Here is a 22,664-nt window from a genome sequence, read left to right as displayed (position 1 = left end):
GAAGAATGGTCTCCCCAGAGCCACTCCTGTTTGAGCTGGGAGGTTTCGCTGCTCAGTTTTTGCCCCCCATCAGTACAATCTCTGCGCTCCGCGGAGCCATCAGTCTGGTTTTCTGAGTGGTTGCCGGGCTTGGGGACCAGTGCTGGTCTTCCCCTGTGATTCTTACTTATCAGGCTCTAAAAAGTTGTCTTGGCTTACAGCCATGACTACCTTCAATACCTTTACAGTGTTTGCTTCTTTATTTAATAGTCATGTATATTCTTTAAAAAAAAAAAAAAATTCTGTCTTCTGTGTTGGGGTGGGTGGGGGAGTGACTGACTTGAATCTGTAAGCTCAAGTCCTAGCTTGTATATACCATCATTTTGACCAAATATATTAATACCAACATATGTTCCTAAAAGTTATTTCTTGAAATGGTAACACTGGGTTCTTTAAAAATCAGATCAGTATACTTTTCATTACAGTATTTATAAGACAATCACAGGGGTGCTTACTCAGTGGTAGGAGAGGGCACACGTTTTATCTTTGGGGCTAATTTTGCAATAAAAAGTCATTGCCAGAGGCCATGTTTAAAAAGCCGTATTTATGTAATGAATGGGTGAGCTAGAATGATTACTCTCAAATATTACAAATTATCTACAAAGTATTCAATTTGAAGCTACCAATTTTATATGACTACCTAACTTCCGAACAAGATTGTATTGGCTGCCATATTTAAGTTCCCTTTCATCAAATGGTTTTTTTTTTTTTTTTTTCTATAAAGTTCAGAAGAGAGAGAAGAAGGAAAAACATAAACCCATTATTTGGGAGGAGTGAGCGTGTATTAAGAAAGTTAATGTTACTGGAAATCGTCTCTCTCAACCTGCCACGTGCTGTGTGCCTTCTTCCCCTGCTCTCTTCTCTCGTCCTGACCTTTCTTTGGCGTCTCCTGAGCCTGTTTGCACCATCTGCCCTGTGTTCAGACTCTTTCCTCACTGGCCTTACTTGACACTGTATTCTTCTAGTTTTCTGTATTCATAATGGTTCATTTTTGCAATGTTTTCCAAAGCAGTGCTGGTAATTTCTTCATGCTACTATGGAAATCTGTTATTGTGGTGGCAAATTCTACAGATAGAACTTCTGACATTAAGCTTGTTGATCCCTTCTTGTGTTTTTGGAATAAACCCTATTCCATATGAAATGGTGTGTGTGTGTACGTGTGTGTGTGTATGTGTGTGTGTGTGTGTGATTTGCTAATACACGTCCTTCCTTAGCAATATTTTCAGCTGTGTTCTTAAATGAGGTTAGCCAATGATTTTCCTTTCTCATGATGTCTCTGTGCAGCCTTCCTAGCCAGATCATCAAGAACACAATCACGTCAGAACTGCATTAGGAAGCTTTATAAAGCATTTAGGAAGCTTTATAAAGTTGGGATTACGTGTTCCTTGAGGGGTTGTTGAAATGTCCATATGAAGGTGAGCCTATGGCAGCTTCTTTGACAAAGTGTCCCTGGGAGTTTACCACACATTTTGTCTTGGGCATTTAACACTGTCATAACAAGAGTGTAAGGAACATGTATTTTACAAGGTGTTTTTTTGTTTTGTTTTGTCTTGAAATGAGGGAATATGTATATCCTTCCAGACAGAGGGAAAGGGCCCGGTAACATGGGAGATACTAAAGGAGAAAATAGGTGATTTAGAGAAGGGACGAGAGAGGAGGGAAGAGGTGGGCTGCGCAGAGGGGGACAGCTGGTCTTGCACAGAGGAGAGAACACCAGCCCCCGATCTTGCAAGGAAAGTAGGGGGGAGTGGTGTAGGACAGGTACCTTCTCAGTGAGAAGTGGGTTGTGCAGGACCCTTCTCCTCAAGCTCTCATGGTGTTCGGTCCGACAGAGGTCGTGAGATACGCAGTTGAGATAATCAGACCTGGAGGAATGCCCAGGAAAATCAAAAAAAGAAGAGAATGGGCAGATTACCCAACTCTGGTTGAGTGTTAACCGTACAAATACACTGTTTTCATGGGGCAGGTTTTTGGAAATTTAAACAAGGCAAAGGGAACAATAGTGATCGAACGATAAGCTGTGCACTCGTTTCTCCCTGTCTACGTTCCTCCTGTTATGATTCGAGGACGTCTTGGGAAACAGTATGGCAGTTCTCGTTGCTCAGTGCAGGAACCAGCACTGGCAGCACGTCTCCTCCTCCTCACCACCTTTGGCCACCCCCTTCCCGTTTGTCTAATGGAAAGGAGAGACTCACGCCCGAGAGGCAAGTTCACTGCTGTCTCTCGCAGCCTTCTCTCCCCTGACGTGGCTCACTTGTCCCTCCTCCAGCACAGAGTCCAGCCTGGGACCGTCTGTTCTCGCCTTCTGCCACCTCCTTGTTCTCACCACCTTGAGTCCGACGTGCGTGTCTGGCTGTGGGAGCTGTGGGTTTGGGTGAACAGGAGCCCCCGGGGACTCCAGGCCTGGCAGGGCTCCCTGGTCCTGCGTGTCCTGTCTGTGTGGCGAAGGTCCTGTATTAAAACAGCTCTCCAGGTACCTGCGGGTTTTAGCCATGCTCCGCAAAGGCTCTGGGGCCATTCCCCCCACGTGACCTTCTCCGCTGTTGCACCTGACCTGTCCTCTCTCTCTCGGACCACCCTTCACCCCCTGATGCCCGTGACTCGTCATCACTGTTTTCCTCTTCGTTTAGTCTTGGGCTGTTTTTGTTCTCCTCCAGCTGTTCCGTCAGCCCCCCCATCCCCCTGCCCCGCTCCGTGGTTAGTTATCAGGCCCGTGGGACCCCCCCACCTCCTCCTCCTTCTGCATTCGCGAAGCCGCCACCTACATCACATGTGGGGTGACGCTTTCTAGCATCTGACCTTCCTGCCCCCATCCTGCCTGCCAGCGGCCCATGCCCATTCCTAAGATCGCTGCTTTCGTGGGTTCAAGTCCCTGCCTGGGAACTTTCTAAGCCTCTTTGTCACGGTTGAAGCCGAATCGCAACGTGTGAGCCTGGGAGCGAGTGTGTTCCCGGTTCTGTTTCAGCACGCCCGGCGGTGATCCGTCCCGGGGCTTCCTCGAGTGGCTGTTGCTCTTTTCCGTTCTCGCTTCTCCTTTCCCTCTCGCCGCTCATTCTGCATCTGCCCCCCCGCCGCCCCATTCACCTGCCGGTTGTTGTGGTCCTGTTACCGCATCTTCCGTGCTTGCTTCCCGCATGCGAGCCATGGTGCTGCGGGCTGTAGGCACCCCAGCGAGCTTTCTGGGCATTGGAGCTCCGGTTCCAGCTTCAGAAGCAGAGATCGGGTGGCGCCCGATGGGCAAGAAGGGGAGAAACACCGATCACGGGTGGCTCCCCGGGCACTGTGCCACCCCTCGTTGCTCTGGGCTTCCGGAACACATCTGCATCGTAAATATGCGGGTAGATCCTTCTTTTCTTCTTACCGAGGACCCCATCATCTCTCCCATCTGTGTGAGTGCTTCCTCTGGCCTCACAGATGCCTGTAGAGATCTTATATTCATGGACCCTGTGCTCAAAGAAGGTACTAGCGCTCGTTCCCTAACTGAATTATGAACTTCTGGAACACGCCATTGAGTAACAACTTTCCATAGCTCCAGGGCCTTGTACGCACTTTACTATAATTAAGGGTTTTCTTTTAAATGACTTGGCTCTGAATTGAATAAATTTATATAAACTTCTAAAAAGAGTCAAGAAGCACATTAAAATTTCAAAGCCCAAATACAGGTCTCTATAGACTTCAACCCTGGTTTCCTTTACATGGAGTAGAACTTTTCGTTCATGACCTTTTTAACCGGTGGTAGAGAAATGCTCTACTTCTTATACCGGATCATTCCTGGAAAATAACCTGTCTCGATAATATCAGCAAAGGTGTTTGTGTGGGACATGTTATGGGACGTGGGCCTATTTCCATATAAAATCTGGTTTTGGCATCTGTTTCCATGGAAAGACATGATTTCTTTGCTCTACCAGTGGTTTTGTTGATGTGACATCTTTCGTGTGCCTCTCAGTTGGTGTGATATCACTCAAAATAGTAAATCCAAGAAAAAAATGACAGTCTAGTAACACGGCTAATTGTTAGAAATAATGATAAGGCCAGCCACTACTGGCAGGCGACTCCCAGAGTATTTTTGTGGTGTCAGACGTGTGCTAATACAAGTCACAGAAGCGGCTCGTGAGGTCGCCTCCTGTCCCTCTCCAATGCTGTCATGTTACCACGAATGAATGGGGGCTGGAGGCTGTGTCATAGGAGGTCACAGGCTTGTGAACAGCCTGCCTCTGACAAGTGGCTATTTCCTGGTTCCCCTTAAGAGAAAAAAATGCCAAGAAGGTCTAGAAGGAACTGGATTTCTCATCTAGAAAGCACTGTATGTGTTCAACACGCCTCATAGAATAGAATCGAAACCCAAAGGACAGACAGAGGATGTCCACTCTGAAGGAGGACGGTGGGTGCTCCTGTGCTTATCCCGGATCCCAAGGCTTTGACCTTCTCCAGCCTTCAGCTTTTGCCAGTAAACACAAGCAGGAAAAGGTCCTGTTTGCGCTCCGTAGTCCCTCGGTGAAGCCTGTGAATGCTGCCTGGTTCTCTGTCCAGCCCAGAGGGAAACGCACATCTGCCTTGGAAGTCTTACCCGAGCACAGATGCCTCTCTCGCTCATCCTTGGGTGGCCGCCCTGTAGGTTTTAACACGTCCTCGGTGTGGGTCCTGCGACATTCTGCTGGAAAGCTCCCGTGGCCCCCAAACGTCAGGGGACCGCCGGGTCCTCTCTGAAATGTCATGTTTGCTACCTGTTGTGCACTTTGTGTGGTCCCTCGAAGGAAAAAAAAAAATCATTCATTTTTATCTTTTCGTTTATTTATTTTTTCTGTTTAGAAATTGGCCCCTGGTTACGGGAGTTCAGAGCGAAGAATGCTGTGGATTTCTCGCAGTTAACATTTGACCCAGGACAGAAAGAACTTGTTGTAGGAGCAAGGTGAGAGATCTTATGTTTTGCCCCTGCAGATAATTTTGGATTTTACTTGATGATTCTGCCGCTGCACGTGAGCTTCTCTGCCATAGTTGACAAGTGCTAAGTCATACTCTGAACATGGAATACAGTATAAGGTGGCCCGAAATGTGGCCTCCTAATAACCAGTGATGCCTGCTCTTTTTAGCAAGTGTTCATGGCGTGGGGGGGGGGGGGGTTTCAAGCGCCAGGACCCATTCTCACTAGAACGAATACATTTTTTTCCATGAAAGCTGAGAGGTGAGTATTGTCAGCATCTCTGCCGTAGAGATGAGGACACGGAGGCAGAACATGGTCTGATGTCCAGCAGAAGCTGGGCTCAGGCTTCAGACCCAGGCATTTTGACTCCAGAAACCGTGTTCTCAACTTCTCAGTACATTTTTTACTGAAATTCTGGAGTCAGGAGGTTTTGCCGTCTGTTCCAGTGCCTGCTGTTCTGTTTTCCATTACCTTGATTACGTCATTTACCAGTCAACCGAGAATTCAAGGAAATTGTTACTGTTTACCCCTCTCAGGGTGCCCATGCTCTGGTGTCCAGGTCAACACTTGACCTTCCGTTTGATGGCGAAGCTGCTACACACAGTCAGAACTGATCTTGGGTTGTTTCCCTCCTATTTATCATCCCTTCTTTGGGGGAAAACAGGCATAACCCTTGCATTCAGCTCACCTCTCCTGTCAGTGCATTTTGAGGATGATGTGTAAAAAAATACTTCATACCCATCTCTAAGGAAAAATACTAATTTTGAAGAAGGAGGCCATTTGGCCTCTTCCGGTGTTCAAGGAGAACACGTCGGGCGCCGAGTCCTTATATCTCTTTTGATCGCATTTACGAGATCATAAAACATATGTTTCTTAGCAAGAGAGGATGTGCAGTTTCCATATACAGCTGGGTGAAGCTAAGCATGGCTTATTCCCGGGGCACTCTAGATAAATACTGAATGGTTTCTAGAGTCATTGCTTTGGCTCTCAGACCTCAAGGAGCCCTTGGGTATGCACCCAATCCTTGAAGGCATTGAGGTGCCTGGACCAATGTTAAGTGAATGGACAGAAGTTGACTTAGTTCCTAGCACTGATCACATCCCCTGACTCTCCTGTGGTATTTCTAAGTGAGCAGGGAGTGTAGACGGGTTGAGCTGAATTTGCATATTTTTATTTACTACAGGCCACGGGGAGTACACGGCAGGTGTCGGATGCTGACTTCCATCACATTTCATCACGGGGAGGCTGGACCCGATGCTTCAGGGGCTTTTAGTTGGTCCTCCGGCCTACAGATTTTGTCCACCTATGTACTGGGGCCAACCCCTTCTTTGTAAAATACCTTATACCTCCCCTCTTTGGCAGCTCCCCTTGGATACATGCTGGCATTTCCCTGTTGCCCACCACACCCCCATGGTGCCATGTGGCACCCCGCCCCTCACAAACTCAGCTCATTCTTCCAACGTCCAGGCCTGTGGACTTGCTTCTCTAGACCACCACTGTCACATGTTCTCTCTCTTGCCTCTGGGACTTGGTAACAAACTTCTTGGATTCTCTGGAGCATTAGCTACTCCCTCCCCAAAGTTCTTTACTCAGTGATGTCGCTCAGAGTAAAGAGATCCGGCTCAGGAGTCCTCCCCTGGGACTGAGCTCCTCCTTCCACCGCTCTGCTTGGGCCTGTTAACACGCCTGTCGTGTACCTTCCTTACCACATTACTGCGTGGTTTTTTGGCAGGTGTCACCCACAACGCCCCTCCCCCATTATCAGATAGTGACTTGCCAGATGGTGGACGATGTGCTGTCTTTTCTTTGCTTCTCTAGAAGGTAGCACAGTTTCTCTACTCACAGAAGCTCAGAGATATCTGTTGATTCAGCGAACGTACTTCAAGGATTTGATTTGTACAGGTGCCTCTCTGCATCTGGGGTACCTTTGGGGGAAGATGGGGTTTTATAACAGATATATTGCAAATTCCCACGTTTGGGCAAAGACACCACGGAAGTGGAAGTCTCTACCCCAAAGCTAACCCCTAGGGAAAAGGAGCTCTCACCCTTAGCCAAAGGGGAAGGAGCCACCTGCCAAGGTAGAAGGTACAAATACGACCTGGGTTGGTAGAGCTGTGTCTTCTACGCTTCATTCAACCCTGAAGGACATTGAGAAAGGCTTGCCTGTGAGCTTGAGTTGAAAGACTCCCCACGGGGAGCCTGGGTCGCTCAGTGGGTTTAGGCCTCTGCCTTCAGCTCAGGTCATGGTCTCAGGGTCCTGGGATCGAGTCCCTCATCGGGCTCTCTGCTCAGCGGGGGGCCTGCTTCCCCCTCTCTCTGTGCCTGCCTCTCTGCCTGCTTGGGATCTCTGTCTGTCAAATAAATAAATAAAATATTAAAAAAAGAAAAAGAAAGAAAGACTCCCCACTGTTTCTGGAAGACCGTGGTGCCCCACGGGTAGGACAGCGCCACGCATGCGCGAACACGCCACAGGTGTTTGGCTTTTGGCGAATGACATCGATTCTCTTAGTAGATGTGGAAACCCCCTGAGCAAATTGGCACTTGGAAGAGAGATCTCATGGTCCTGTCCTGGTGGGAGAAACAAGAGAGAGGAAGAGAGAGGTCGACTGAACCAGCTCAGCTGTGTGACCTTGAGCCTGTTTCAAATCTCATTTTCTCTGTAATTATTTCTACCCCTGTCAGCTGTTGGGAGGATCTAATAAAATAATCCATGAAAAGTGATTGTTGCTGTAGCGGGCCCGCGGCGAGCCGGCAGCGGTCGGGCAGCTCTGCGGAGCGTTCTGGGTTTTGGCATCCGTGTGCAGCAGTGGTCATTAGTGAGCGAGGAGAATGGGAATCTCGCTGGGAAACTTGGTGGGGTTACGCTCAGAGGGTTTGAGAGGGAGTGTGAACCAGTTATAAAACTTTAAAAATAACCCAGCCCTCAGCTTCCTGTTGGGGAGGGCTTGACCTAGCAAAGAGGTTCACGCAGCAGGTGCATCTGAAGACATCTGGGAGGGTTTCCGTGTGAGCGGTGGGAAAGTACGGTGATAGGCTTTCTGTTTTCTTACAGGTAGCACTCGGGATCCTAAAGCCATTTGTTGGCTGGTTTTACTTTATGCCCGTGTTATTTTATGTTCTTAGAATTGAACTTAGTTGAAGATTCTGTGCACTCTTCACAAAAAGAAGTTCATGGTGCTGCGAAGGGTGTTTTGTGCTGCTGTCTTTAAGCATTTGTGGTTAGACAGTGCCAGAAGGCGTGGGCCTTTTGAATTCGTGGAACTTCTGGAAAGATCTCTAAGTTTACTACTTCCAAGGTGCACATGATCTTTTATATTATTTTAAAGGCATTGACATTCATATTTTGTTTCACCGAAGGGTTCTTTAAAAATTAAAATAACGTTTGTGTTTTCAATGGCGAGACAAAGGCATTTGCATTTTAGAAAATGTGGAAAATACAATTAGAGCATTAGGAAAAAAAACACAATTTCAATCACAGTTAACCTTTTCAGTTATTTCCTTGTATTATTTGATTTTTTTTTTTGTTACATGATTTTGGGATGATATTTTATGAATGACTTATATATGTCTTTGTCAAAAAACCTACTAAAAACATTTTCTATTTCATTTTATTTTATTTTTTTCATGACATTCATATATAGGAAGAAAAATTCCAAAGTGAAGAAATATGTTATGGTGTAGAGGTTTGATAGGGATAACTATCCAAGTATTGATACTAATACTAGTTCAGGACGTTGATATAAATGCAAGTTTTGCTGCATATAGGACTGTAAAGCTGGATGTGAGAAGGTGATTCTAGTTTTATTCTCCAATGAATCTGTCTGTCTTTAGTGTTCAGGTTCACTATAAGGATGACAAGTGATTCTGTGCTAAATTCAAATGTTATCCCAAGTGGCAACTAACTTGGTTTCACATAGAGAAGTGTTTTTTATTATAATCAAATAATAATCAGGGCATTTAGAGATGAGCCATATTTTTATAAAGCATAAAGCCATATGGTAATAACGAAAAGAGCCTCTCATCAAAGAGAATTTGAGTTTCTTTCCATTCTTTTTGTTGTTTGTTTCTTGGTCTTTCAGTTGATCTCTTTCTTTCTTTTTAAGATTTATTTATCTATTTCACTTATTTTTTTCCAAAGATTTTATTTATTTATTGTCAGAGAGAGAGACAGGCAGAGAGAGAGTACAAGCAGCGGGAGAGGCAGGCTCCCTGCTGAACAAGGAGCCTGATGGTGGGACTCGATCCCAGGACTCTGGGACCATTACCTGATGATCCGAACGCAGACACCTAACCAACTGAGCCACCCAGGTGTCCCTGTTTATTTGTTTTAGAGAATGAGAGAGAGAGAGAGAGTGTGCACATGCGAGTGAGCGTGCACAGGGGGAGGGACAGAGGGGAAGGGAGAGAGAGAATCTCAAGCAGACTCTGAGTTGAGCACAAAGTCCAACGTGAGGCTCGATCTCATAAACCTGAGATCATACCTGAGCCAAAACCAAGAGGCAGGCACTTAACCGACTGTGTCACCTAGGCACCTGTCAGTTGATTTGTGATTATCTTACTCTGCTCTGACCTGCTTCATTGCAACAGAGGTATATAAATTGAAGAGCATCGTCTCACAACCTACGATATTTTAATAAGAACACTCACTCACCTGTGAGCTTTCACACAAGGACCTCTGAGTCCAGGAGGCACAACAATCTGCAGGAGATTAAGGGGGTGGGATTGAAGCCCGTAGACTCAGGACTTGGGTCAGGCAACAATCATAATTGGTGATAAATAGAACAATTCACGACCTTGGAAATTTCATATTTTAATTCTATTAAAATTTAATTCTATTAAATGGGAACACTGTGGAGCTATCAAGAGAAAGAACAAAAGGGGATGCGTGAGTCCCTTTGCACAGCTGACCTGACGTGAGGACCAGCCCCGAGCTTTGTCCCTTGCCCAGAGCCCTTCACTTGCCCAGTCAATGAACTACGCCCAGGGGCGGGAAGATATTTTTGTTCATAGGTCTGTACAACATATAGTATCAGCTTCAAGTGAGCATGTTATGACGAAAATCAGAAACGAAAACCTCAGTGCTTTCAAAACAGGGCTCCATTGTCCTTATAATTGTGACTACCGGACTTGAAAAATTGTAGTGTTTTATTTTCAAGCATTGTTCTGCCCTTGGTTTAAATCTGCAAAGATGAAAATAAAAAAGAAAAGATTAACTTGTTTTTGCTATGCTGGTGTTGAATTTGCTTTAAGTATTGAAAGCGTCACTTCCCATAAAATACCATTGAATGAATGGGCGGGCGCCTGTTTAATTAGTCTAAGTTCCTCCTTTCAGAATGATTTTGTCACTGGATCAAAACAAGGAACTGAATTTTAGAAGCATTAGTCATTTTTTTTTAAATTGACTAATGTAACTCAGTCTTTTAATTTTTTTTTTTTTTTGTGATGCTTATTTTTTTTTTTAAAGATTTTATTTATTTATTTGACAGACAGAGATCACAAGTAGGTAGAGAGGCAGGCAGAGAGAGAGAGAAGAGGAAGCAGGCTTTCTGCGGAGCAGACAGCCCGATGTGGGGCTCCATCCCAGGACACTGCGATTCTGACCCGAGCCGAAGGCAGAGGCTTTAACCCACTGAGCCACACAGGCGCCCCTTGGTGATGCTTATTTTTAATTGCTGTTTTTATTTTAAAGTCATACCTTAGAATTAATCTGTTGCAAGCAGCATACGATTAAAAGGAAGAATGTAGATTTTTAAAAATAAGATCAGCAATTCTGCTTCCAGTAGCCATGAGGTCTTTCTGTTTTCCAGAGGAGACGTTTCAGTCAAGTTCACACAATTAAAGGTGACTCCTGTGGTGTGGAATGAAGTTAGCCATCAGGAGTGAATCCAGAAAGCTGTAGACCCCCGTAGTGCACAGAAATGCAGAGTTGTGATGATGTTTACCTTATATTTATATTAATTATGATTTAGGAAAAACACCTGGTGATGGAAAAAAAAAAAAAAAGGATGGCCTTTTCATTCCTGCTCTTCACCTGGAATTCCCCCTTTAAAAAAAAAAATAAAAAAGATGTATTTATTTATTTATTTATTTTTATTTGAGAGAGACAGAGAAGGAGGGCGGACGGCAGGAGGAGGAGAGAGAGACTCTCAAGCAGACTCTGTGCTGAGCAGGGAGCCTGATGCGGGGCTCAATCCCAGGACCCTGAGATCATGACCTGAGCAGAAATCCAGAGTCTGATGCTTAACTGGCTGAGCCACTTCAGTGGCCCCTGGAAATTTTTTTTTTCCCCGTTTAGTTTATTCCTTGAATATTGTCACTTCTCCATCATTTTCCTTCTCAGTGTTGGACTGGGGTGGAAGATGTGTGCTTCTCTTCGGCTTCTCTTTGCTCGTATCCCTCCTCCTTAAACCTGTTAGTCTCCTTTCTTCCAGGAAGCCTGCTTGGTGCATTAACCTGATCTGCCTTAAAAAGTCCCACGCCTTGTCTGCTGGCTTCGTTCTGTTTTGTCAGATATTTACCAGACATCAGGGTACCTAAGCATCAGCACTGTTCGTTCAAGGTGAAGCTTCCTTGGTCCCTCGCTCCCAGCTCTGCTGACTCGGGATGGATGGGGTCCAGGAGTGCGAGCGTTCGAGAAACAGGTGGTCTGCAGACCCACTTGTGGGATAGATTTCTGCACATCGTGTTCCTTTTGCTGTTGTAAAAAAAGGAGAGAGAGGGAGAGTAATCTCTGCATTTTCTTCCCTCCTGGAACTGGGGAGCAGATAAGTCTGGCAGCAAATTATTTATTTTGTTATAAAGTCCTTTTTTTCCAGAATACATGAATGAGCCAACAAAGCAGTGTAATGAAAGTTCATCTGCCTCTTTCCTTTGAGTGTGTGTGTCTGCTAGTGTTGGGTGTTGAGGGCTTTGCTCCCAGCTAGTCCCACAGAGGGTCCGTCAGAGTATATCAGTTCACTTAGTTACTGTTCCATGACTGTTCATTTATCGAATATTCATTGAACTTCCTTCATGCCAGCAAGGTTCTCAGGCTTGGGGAAACAAAGATGAAGGGTAGTCTCTACCTTTGAAGACTTCATAGCCTAGTGCAAACCTAGTGCAAGGTTGGCAAGCTGAGGCTCCAGAGCTGGTCTTCTGTCTTTGTAAATAAAATTTTACTGGCACGCCGTCGCACCCATTCACTTGTGTATTTCCTGTGGGTGCTTTTGAGTTTTGCCTGCAGAGATGAGTAGTTGCAACTGAGGCCATCCATAAAGGCAAAGCATTTGCTGTCTGGCCCTTAAAGAAAATGCTGACTCTTGGGCATTGGCTATGGCGGGAACACAGGCAATGAGAGTTTCTCAGGAAGGCCTGGGTCAAGGGCCCTGGAAACCCCAAGAACAAAGACACATGATGGTCTTTCGGGTTGAAAAGGGTGCAACAAGAAAGTGCTTTTTCAGGTGGGCCTTCGAATGCAGTAGGAGTCTGGCAGATGGAAGGGCCTTCTTGCCAGAAGGACTGTACCTTGGGGAACATCGGAGATTCTGATGAGGTTGAGAATAACTCAGCTTAACTGGACCTGTTGGTGACAGAGTTGATGTTGTTCCAAAGGAGACAGGAGCTCTAGGAGGTATCAGATTATGGAGGAGCTTGGACTTAAACCTCCAGACCAGTGATTCTAATTTTGGCAGTCATGAGAGGCCTTATAAGAATGCCGATGCCCAAGCCCCTCTTCAGACCATTGCGGTTAGACGTTCTGGAAGTGATGTTGGAATCTTTGGCTTAATTAAGTTTCTGAGGATCTACTGGCCTGGAAGATTTGAGAACCTCTGGTAAAGGCATTAGGAGTTAAGGAGATTTCTAACCCTACGTATTTACATGCTCAGACTTCCATTAGGAAGATACTTCTACCATATTGTGTGCAGAGTGTTTTAGAGTTTGAGGTTGGGACTGTGGATCAGATGACGGACAGAACGTATACTCAGGTTGTGATGGTGGAAATGAGAGAGAGTCAGATTTGAGACCTACTTCAGAGCTGGGTTTGACAGTGATTGATGGCGACTGGAACCGGGTGGCAGAGGGCAAGTTTGGAAGGTGAGATTTGGAGCAAGGTTTGGGAGTGTGGCTTATTGTGATGGCATTAGCTAGCCCTGTGCATGTGGGGAATTAACGGCAGTTCTCTGATTATTTGAAAATACATGAAAACAAATTTCCAGCTTTTGCTAACTCTGAAGATAACCCAGAAAAAGAAGTATATATGGAAATCTCTTGAGGAGTGAACATTCCTAAGAAAGCAGAAGTTAAGGGAATCGTAAGATGGTTCAGTTGGTATTTTTTCCAATGAATTATGATCTCTATTAACTGAAAAATGGGAAAGAATGAATCAGATACCCAGTGGACCCACAAAAGCAGAAGTTGTGAGTTCAGTTTGGGGCAATAAGTCATCATCTGTAATCCTTAAAGCACGGAGGGATTTACAAGTCATATTTAGAGCATAATAAAATTTAAATTATCAGTGTGATTATTAACAATATTGATTCATAACTTTGACCCTAAATATGCTTATGGGAAAAGGTTTTTCTGATTTTGTGTCTCTGCAGTTTGCTAATGGTATTGGTCTTAATTGTTGCTCGTCTCTCGGAATCCGTCTTTGTGCCTTCATTTTGCTTGCTGATAACGAGAAGCTCTCCATCTACTTCTGTGCCTTTTAATCTTGGTGTTTAAATACACAAGAGTGCCGTTAAAATGATTTGTTCTTGGTTTTGATGTATTCTTTGTAACATCCTAATACCCAAGACTTTTAAAAGGTTTGAAATAACCTTTGGGGCATAAAGAATGAAAACATCCAATGCGATGTTGGGGACATGTCATGACACATATGGTCATAACAACAGTAATAAAATCAGAATTATTTAAAAATTTTCATAGCCGACTGTTTTTGAGGAGAGTGGGAACACTTTTGACCGAGGAGGTAGCTTATGCCAGGAGCTGGTTATTCCTAAACTGGGATCTAAATGTGATCCAGCCGAATAGTTAAAAAAATGAATTTGGTCCCCCCAAATCTGTGGGAAAGGCCCATGAAAGATATATATATATATATAGTAGGCAGAGAGGCAAGCAGAGAGGGGGAAGCAGGCTCCCTGCTGAGCAGAGATCCCAATGCGGGGCTCGATCCCCGGACCCTGAGACGATGACCTGAGCCAAAGGCAGAGGTTTAACCCACTGGGCCACCCAGGCGCCCCGAAAGAGATATTTTTGGAATGGTTATAATGCCAGGGAAAATAAAGTCTCCTGGAACTGGTCTGGCGCCATCCAGCATGTTGAACTCTCTGGAACAATGTTATAGGTAGGGTGGTGAGCCGCCCGAGTTGGTTACAGGATGAGATGAAATCTTCAGCTTCTTCAAGGTTATTGAGATGATTGCTGTATTATTTAGGTAATAAAAATAATTTTTATAAAAGACATTTGGTCTTGTTTAAAAGGAGATAGTTCTTTTCCTGAGCTTATAAATCATGAACTTACATTTTAATATTCAAGCCTATCAGTGCAGTTGAAAGTTTGGGTGTCTTGGACAACGTCATGATTTCAAGCTCTGGGCAGTCACGTGCTGACGGCAGGGGGTACGGAATCCCGCCATGGAGAGGAGTCGGGGGGGGGGGTGAGGCTGGCGGGGGTGCACGAGAGCCCGGCCTCCCAGCTGACGTCTGCTCTCAGATTTCCCCAAGTGGTGATGATTTCTCTGCAGTACGTGTATGACTTCAGATGGTTTCACGATCGACCACAAGTCTAAGCATCTATTGAGTGGAAAGAGAAGTCCCTGTCATCGTTGTTTAAAACACATTTGATAGGTTTACCTGCTGTTTTGTCTCTGACTTCTCTTCATGCAAAATGCATATCTGTCTGTCTTAATTACTCAGTCTCCTGCTCCTTGGGTATGAGCAAGCCTTGAACCTACATGTTCAATAAGAACCTGGAGTTTTCTTCTTTGATTTTATAGCTATATTCATCAGAGACCAATTGAGTTATTCTAAGAGAATGTCATTTTAAAACACCTGTGTCTTTCATAATTAATGGAGGTCAGAGTTAAGTTTTATAGTGTCTCTAGATAAAATGAGTCATTTAGTTAATATGCTCATGATGGCTCAACCTTTTCTTTAATGCCGGCTGAATTTTATTACGTTACATGAAGACGCAAATGAACTTCGTCTATTAAGGCCGCACTGCTCCCTCTGAGAATTTATTGTTGTGCTTAGTGATTTGTTGCTAATAGGCCACTGGGGGACAGGATGGGACTCTGGAATGAGTTCTGCAATCCTGCAATCGATAAGAAATGAACTCCAGTCGGGGGGGAAAAGCGCACTCAGATGTCTAGTGGGGAAACTGTCAGTTTGTGTCTGCCAAATTTAATGGCTTTGTGATTTGAATTATTCAGTCTGTTGGATGTTTGTATCCCTCATATATTACGACTCCGAAAAGTAATACAGTTATTACATTTGAATGCACAATGTCAAATTTTATTCCAAGACATGTGAAAAAAAGGAGATCCATACCAAGGGAAGGAACACTCCTACTTTTATTTACTGTTGTCGTAAAACTGAACCCTTACCGTGTGGTTCACTCTTGCTTTGTACTGTAACGAGGAGGGGTGAATGGAAAGGCAGAATAGTTCCCCTTAAACTGTACAGCTAATACTTCTAAAACCTCTAATCTCTTAGCCTCTTGCACCACTGCCTTTGTCCCTGAAGAACAGCAATATTCCTCATTACTACCTATTTACATCTCAGGGTGTTAGGAAGATGAATGAGACCACTTAAATGTTTTGGGTTGCTCAAAGCATTGCCCTACGAGAGAAACTGACCCTATAGGAAACATTTGGTTAGTATTCCCTGTTGGTGGAGAGCCAGAACCATTACTCCATCCCGTTGGAAAGGTTGGTAGCCTTTCTTGTAAACCTCACATACATTGTTTTCCCTCCCCGGTGTGCTCACGATTACAAGATAAAGTAGTTGGCCCTTCTCTAATGCCCTGGAGAACTGCCACTTCCAGGGACCATAGATCTCACTTTAGTGTGTGAGTGGCCCAACATCTGGGAATAGCCACTTTTTATTCCCTTTAGAAGATTTTCTTTCTTTTTGTAATCTTCAACTTCGTAGGTTGTTGACCTCAGCTGTGATGGATCAAGCTGTCTTGGGGGATTTCGGGTCCCTCACATGGCTCGCTGGGTTGGAATGTTTCCAATGGCAAAAATGGACTCTGAGTTGTGCTTGGAACCAAGTAGTTTGAGGAAAGGCATTTGATTGAGCGTGGTAGGGTCTGCGCTGTGTTTTGTCAGGTTCTTAAGTTCCAGGGAGGTGATGAGGGGATTCCACAAATGTTTCGTTTCTATTTCATTTTTTTAAAAAATATCTTTTAAGTCACTGGAAATCATGATAGATAAAGTGAATAGTGAAAGGCTCCATATTACTTATTTCTACTATTGAAAGGTCCAAGGAGGCATTAAACTGCCGGCTTGGATTTTGTGTAGATTATAGTCATGCATTAAACAAATGTTTGAAAGCTCTTACCGACTCTTGGTGTCCCAAATCAAACATGAAATAGTAGCAAAAATGTAACCAAGTGACACAAAGATCAACCTTCAATAGATGCTGAGGCAGTGTAAAGTTAAAGGTGACCTGTTTTGAGTAATTTTAGTCTCAAAATTTTTGAGACTTTTGTTAGCTTAATCCATTGTCTATAATTAACAAATATTATGTGTAAATACTTGCTGAATGAGTTTTTGTTAATAAATAATTATTCCTCCAGAGCACCTGGGTGGCTCAGTCAGTTAAGCAGCCGACTATTCCAGCCCAGGTCACCATCGAAGGGTAGTGAGATCTAGCCCTGTATTGGGCTCTGTGCTGAGTGTGGAGCTTGCTTAAGATGCTCTCTGTCTCCCTACCCACCTCTCCCTCTCTGAAAAAAGAAGACAGCAAGAAAAAAAAAAAAAAAAGAATTATGCTTCCTTTCTTACATTGCTGAAATTTCATTTAAAATTATTTTGAAATTTGGTACTCAACTCCAGAAAATAAAAACACTCAATTTATTCCTCATAATTTATTGATATATGTCAGGATAACTGTCTTTCATCCGTTGGTCACATATTCATGCAACTCTCTTGCCCATTTGCTATCTAAGAAGGGTCATGGTCTTGTAGGAATTTGTGTGACTTAAAGACACTGAGAGATGGTATACTGTAGCTCTCTCAGGCCATAAATGAAGAAACGTTGGCATTCTTAAGGTACGGGCAAGCGGTTTCAGGAAGAATTTGTGGGAAATCAGGAGAGAGAAAGGAAGCGCCATTTAATCAGCTAGACCAGTAGGATTAACATGTTCACTTAATGGGGAGACATATGTCACAGTCAGATCTCAGTCCCAGGGGTGAGAATCAATTACCTGGAATCAAAAGCTTGCCGTTAAGCAGTGTTGAGACTTGGATCATCTCAAAACGGTATGCAAATGCACCTGTGAATTGAAACGAAGACAGGAAATGATTGTGCAGTAACGACTGTTACTGTGTGGTTGTGTGTGGCTGTGGCTATGAGTGTGGGTGCCGGTGAAATTAGCAAGGGGTCATGGGAGGACTGGCTGGTGACGCTGAGTGGCACGTGGGCCGAGGGACAGCAGAGCGTGAGAGGTCTTGAAGCTTATGCTGAGATTTTATCTGATCCTAATAATCTTGAATAAATCCCATCACACATCTTAATTTGCAGACTTTTCCTCATTGGCAGATTGATGGTATTTACCTCCTAATGACGACTCGGCTTTGGAGTTCTTGAATTCTCTGCCTTTTTTGGTTTTGTTCTTAGATGAAAAGAAAAACAACAACAAAAAACTGAGGCTAGTTTAAAAATAATGACCGGTTTGCGTCCTGTAGCCCAGAAAATGCCAAAGGGGACGTCCCAGTCTTTGCTTGTGCTTCTGTCCATGGGGGCACTGGGCACGGCGGTGGCCGCGGCGGCATCGCCTAGTTACTGTGGCTCCTCCTCTGTCCCCTTCCCTTCTGTTCACCTCCTGTGTGTCTCTGCCATGTTGATGTATTGCTGGCCCGGTGGCAGGGAGGGAGCCACAGCTGTGAGGTGTTCAGGGGGTACGAGCAAATGACCGAAAGTCCCCAGTGACCGTGGGGGCAGGGAGGGCTCCTTACAGACTGTCACCTGACGGTCCGCAGAGTGAGTTTTGCTTGGGGACATGTGGACCGAGAATGTGGCATGTTTCTTATCATAAATCAGCGTCTTCCTGTCTTGGTCTCTTGGGGCTGCCAGAACAAAACTTGACAGACTTGGGTGGCTTATAAACAATGGAAATTTATTTCTCACTGTTCTGGAGGCCAGGAGTCCAAGACCAGGGAGCACAGCTGGGTTCTGGGAGGGCCGTCTTCGGGTTCCAGATGGCAGACACCTCACTGTGTCCTCGCATGTAGAAAGGTGAAAAGTGTCCGGACCCTAATGAAGCCATTGATCCCACTGATGAAGCCTCCATCGTCATGACCTAATCACCTCCCGGAAGTCCCGCCTCCTATCACCATCACAGTTGGGCGTTAGGATTTCAACCTGAGAACTTTGGGGAGACACAGACATTCACGCCATAGTCCTTCCCCCATAGACGGTACCTGAAAGCCGGACCCAGGGTTTTCAGAGAGTGATTTCTATACCTCCTCTCACCCACTCCCCAAGTAGAGAGAGGTCTTGGAACTTTGCCCTCAGGTGTCCTGCCCTGAGCCCTACAGAGCACGGGGGCACTATCATCGTCTTCCTTCGGTGCTGTGAGGGAAACTCCGGCTCTTACTTTATGTATGAGAAGTGCCTGCCTTTCTAGAAAGTTCCCAGATATAGATGTGTGTGTGTGCGCACATGTGCATGTGTGTGAACATGGCGGTGGGGGGAGTGTATGACAGGAAGAGAGAGAAAAGGAAGAAGAGAGAGAGGAAAGGAGAGAGAGACCGGGTGGGGGTGGCCTTATAACCTCGTCAGAGCCCTTAGGTCATTAATTGACTAAAAATATGAATAGTTTCTTTTACTGAAAGTATTTACAGAAAAAGGCTTTCTTAAAAGAGCTAGTGAGTTAAGAGTGTAAAGACCGTGTTCCAGGATCGTGACGAGATAAACAGTGCTAGCTTCTGTTCTAGAAAGCCCATGGTGTCGTACCCCCTCTTCCGACAGCAGCGCTGCTCCTGAACACGGAGAGTCACGCTGCCTTATGCCTAAAACCTGAAATGCCCGGAGAGCAGACGTTCTCTCTCCTTCTCTGGATGATGGAGAACATCCTGAGAATTTCAGTGTATCTGGGAATTTCAGTATTTTCCATGACCTTCTAGAAGGGGCTGCGGTTGATGGAGTGCTCGCTGTGGACAGACACCACTGTCCATGTTGTCCTTGGATGTAACCCCCCCCAACAGCTGCAGGGTGTAGGTAGGACTCAGCCCCATTTTACAGATGAGAAGACTGAGGCACGGAGGACTTGCACTTCGTTCCCGAGGTTGTGTACGTGGCACAGCTTTGGTTTTGCGCAGACATTTTTCACCACGAGGTGAGCCCGCCTCCTGGAGTCACGGCCCAGGTGACCGCTGGCAGCGTCCTACAGGCAGAAAGCCAGTTATGGGACCCCCGTGAGGGTGGGGAGCCATGGTGCTTATAACGGCATTGTGTGCGCTCCGGCCCGTCATTGCGCCGGTGCTACTTATAAGCCTGTCCCCGAGAAGATTGATCTGTGTGGGTGTCCCGATGCCCGGTCTCTCTTGGAGGACTCCTGGGCCTCTGTTTCACAGCAGGCGAAGGCTTGGCACATCCCCAGATGCTTGCCGGCCTCCGCTGGTGCCTTCAGCTCAACAATGCTCTTCCACGCCCGCGCCAAGTTCACGTTCCTTCCCCTGCAGGAGGAGGCTTCTGTTGGAAACCTCTCCTCTGCATGGTGCTGGACATAATAAAAACAGACTGTGCGGTCCCGTTCCCTCGTCGGAGGCATCCTTGATCTGGGTCTGCAGCGAGGGCTGCGGGCTGCCTGTCCCAAGAGACTGGGGAAGTTTTCCCCCACTTGGCTTTGTGGCGGAGGTGGTGAGAGTGCCAAGCCATGCTTTTGGGAGCTTCCCCGGCGTTATTTCAGAGCTAAAATTGGAAGTTCGGAAAGAGTGTGGTGACGAGGCTGCTGGAAGGCTTCAGGGGAGGCTGGGCTCACTGAGTGCTGGAGGGCAGTGTCCCCATGCTCGGGGACAAACCTGGAGAAAGCAGAGTGCCCCGGGGGCGGGTCCCTCTGTAAGTGAGTTTGCCCCTTTCTTCCTCCAAGCAGTGCACACACACATACTGCTGGACACTGGCTTCCCTCTTGGCTTTGAGTTCCCATTGCTGCCCACTTGATGAGGCTGTTTCTCAGTCTCCCCAGGGTCATGCCCTTGGCCTGCCTTGGCTGTCACTTGTCATACCCCCCCCCCCCCCCGCCAGGACAGCGTGGCTACTTCTGACATCTACCCACCTCCCCAAATAATGAAAATAATCTGCGTTCATATCTGGCTGCTGTCGGGACGCTTTCCTCTCTCTGCTAGTGCCGTGGACATCGTCCTGGGCAGGCCCACACGTGAAACAGCGCTCCTTGGAGACCCTTCCCACACTCGTGCATTCGTCGCGGCTGGTTTCCGTTCTGTGCCGCTTCTCTGGCACTTACTGTTTGCGCCTGGGCTGACTTTCTCCTCCACAGTGCCCAGAACGTGGCTTCAGCCACATCAGATCATCTTCAGCATGAGGTGAAGGGGGCAGGCAGGATTTGAGTCAGAGGCCAGAGCATCTCCCACGAGGGAGGCCAATTTGTTTCTAGAAGCTACAGCAATAAAGCCCAATGCCTAATGGGGGCTGATACTTGTGTTTTCCCATCTGCGATGCTGATTCTGTGATGCTGATCTCGACTGTACACGTCATTGTTCTTCTGCTTCATTGTTGAAAACAGTTTCCTTTTCTCTGCTTTCTTGCTTCACACCCGGGCAGCCGCAGGGAACCTTTCAAAGCCTTGGTGGCAGACCGACTAGTTTAGGCTTCTAAATGTGCACATACCGAATCCAAGCAAGAGAGGACACTGTGTTGCTCAGGCTACGGTTGAATTCGAAAGCTGGATGTGTTGTACTTGTATATCGTGATGAATGTCCATGATCTTTAAGAATGAAGACTCGTGAAGAGTGGTTTTGTGATTGTCTTACTTAAACTCAGTTTTAGAATCCGTTGCCCATTTCCTTTGGTCCATTCCATAGATCAAGAGAGTCAGTTAATAATTGAGGTTTACCTTTGTCTTTCTCTGTCTCTTTCTCACACACACACGCGCGCGTGCACACACACACACACACACACACACACCCCTTATTCCTTAACTTTCTAGCCAGTCCCAAATGGGCACCTGTTGGCATACAGAATGTCCCTGTGAACTCCGCGGTGTGAGAAGAACTGTGCTAGACACATTCTTAGCAGGAGAAGGCTTAGGAAGCCAAAAGTCATTACTTTGTTGTCCCTTGTTCTCATGATTTTTATGACCTGTAATAGTTTGCATCCATTAAAAATAAAACTCTCTTTTTGTATTTTGTAGAAACTACCTCTTCAGGTTACAGCTCGAGGATTTGTCTCTGATCCAGGTAGGTGCGATTTTCATTTCTCAAGCTCCCCGTTTCACCGCATTAGCTCACGGCTGGCGGGGAGGGAGACATGTCTGCAAAGGGACTGCTCTGGGCAGAGCGGGGACATGTTTCCCCAGCGGGCCGGGCTGCAGGACTCCTGGCTGCCCTCTTTGACGTGACTCCTCCCCTGCTTTCGCTCCCCATTGGCCCTTTCCTCCTACCGCGTGGCCTACCTTCCTCTCAGGGCATCATCCCAAGTCGACTTAGCCTTTGTCAAATGTTGGGCAATTCGAGGACACCTCCGCAGCGCCTGGGAGTGCCCTTCCCCCCAGTGAGTCGCTGGTTATGTAATTGGCTGTAATTTGTCGCTGGTTATGTAATTTGGCCATCAGATTGTTGTAGAAGGCAGTTTTCCTGGAAAAACATGTTTGTTTCCTCTTTATCACCTGTAATGAGATCAGTATGAACAGAGGGATTGAAAACCACATAGAGCAAAGAGTAAGTGTTGAGAGATAGAGATGCTATTTGCCTATTTCCAGTGTTACAGTGTGAGGAAGGAGCCTGACTTCCTTCTGTCTGAATAGAGGATGTATTTTAGTGCCAGATCTGAATCACCAGGGCCCACTTTTGCCCTCCTGGCTTCTTGAAGTATCTGGTACCCAGGGTCTCCTTGGACAGGGGGAGAGTTAGGACATGAATACCTCCCCGGCCGAGCATCTGGAACTCCCCACAGAATGTGCTGGAACTCCTGGGCTTGGTGCAACTTGGGGAAAAATTCTTCAGCCAATTTTAGTATCAGCTTCGTGTCCTAGAGTCTAAGAACCAGTAGGGAGACGTTGAGACTAGTGTCCTCTCTCTGTCATGCTGGAATGTGTGAGCATCCGGGAAACTCCAGATCTAGCAAGGATTTAACAGTAGACCCATCTTGGATTTACCGGGGCCTCAAAATAAGCCAAAGCTGATTTTGGTAAAAAGCAAGGGCTCCGAACGTCTATTGACGTGGGTTTGGGATCTAGCTTCACGTGTCCCTGCAACTGTGTGTTTCCTCCTCTGTGAAATGGCCACAAAGGACTGCCATCCTCACGCTGTCACTGCTCA

General features: G+C 46.1%; 1 protein-coding gene across 9 annotated transcripts in view; it reads left to right on the top strand.

The window, feature by feature from the left end:
- The window catches only part of SEMA5A (semaphorin 5A), a 466,271-nt gene that overhangs the window by 202,055 nt on the left and 241,552 nt on the right, over nucleotides 1–22,664 (top strand). For all 9 annotated transcript variants that reach the window (XR_009353706.1, XR_009353707.1, XM_059173630.1 and 6 more), the window contains 2 exons: nucleotides 4,849–4,948; nucleotides 21,539–21,584. Coding sequence is in view for 7 of the 9 variants with exons in the window: in XM_059173630.1 (XP_059029613.1) it covers nucleotides 4,849–4,948; nucleotides 21,539–21,584 (146 nt within the window). In the remaining 2 variants the exon portion in view is untranslated. The remainder of the gene's footprint in view (nucleotides 1–4,848; nucleotides 4,949–21,538; nucleotides 21,585–22,664) is intronic.

This window comes from Mustela lutreola, chromosome 5 (assembly GCF_030435805.1).
Source record: "Mustela lutreola isolate mMusLut2 chromosome 5, mMusLut2.pri, whole genome shotgun sequence".
NCBI lineage: Eukaryota > Metazoa > Chordata > Mammalia > Carnivora > Mustelidae > Mustela > Mustela lutreola.
The sequence above is the reverse complement of the archived record's forward strand: the minus strand, read 5'-3'. Positions and strand labels throughout refer to the sequence as shown.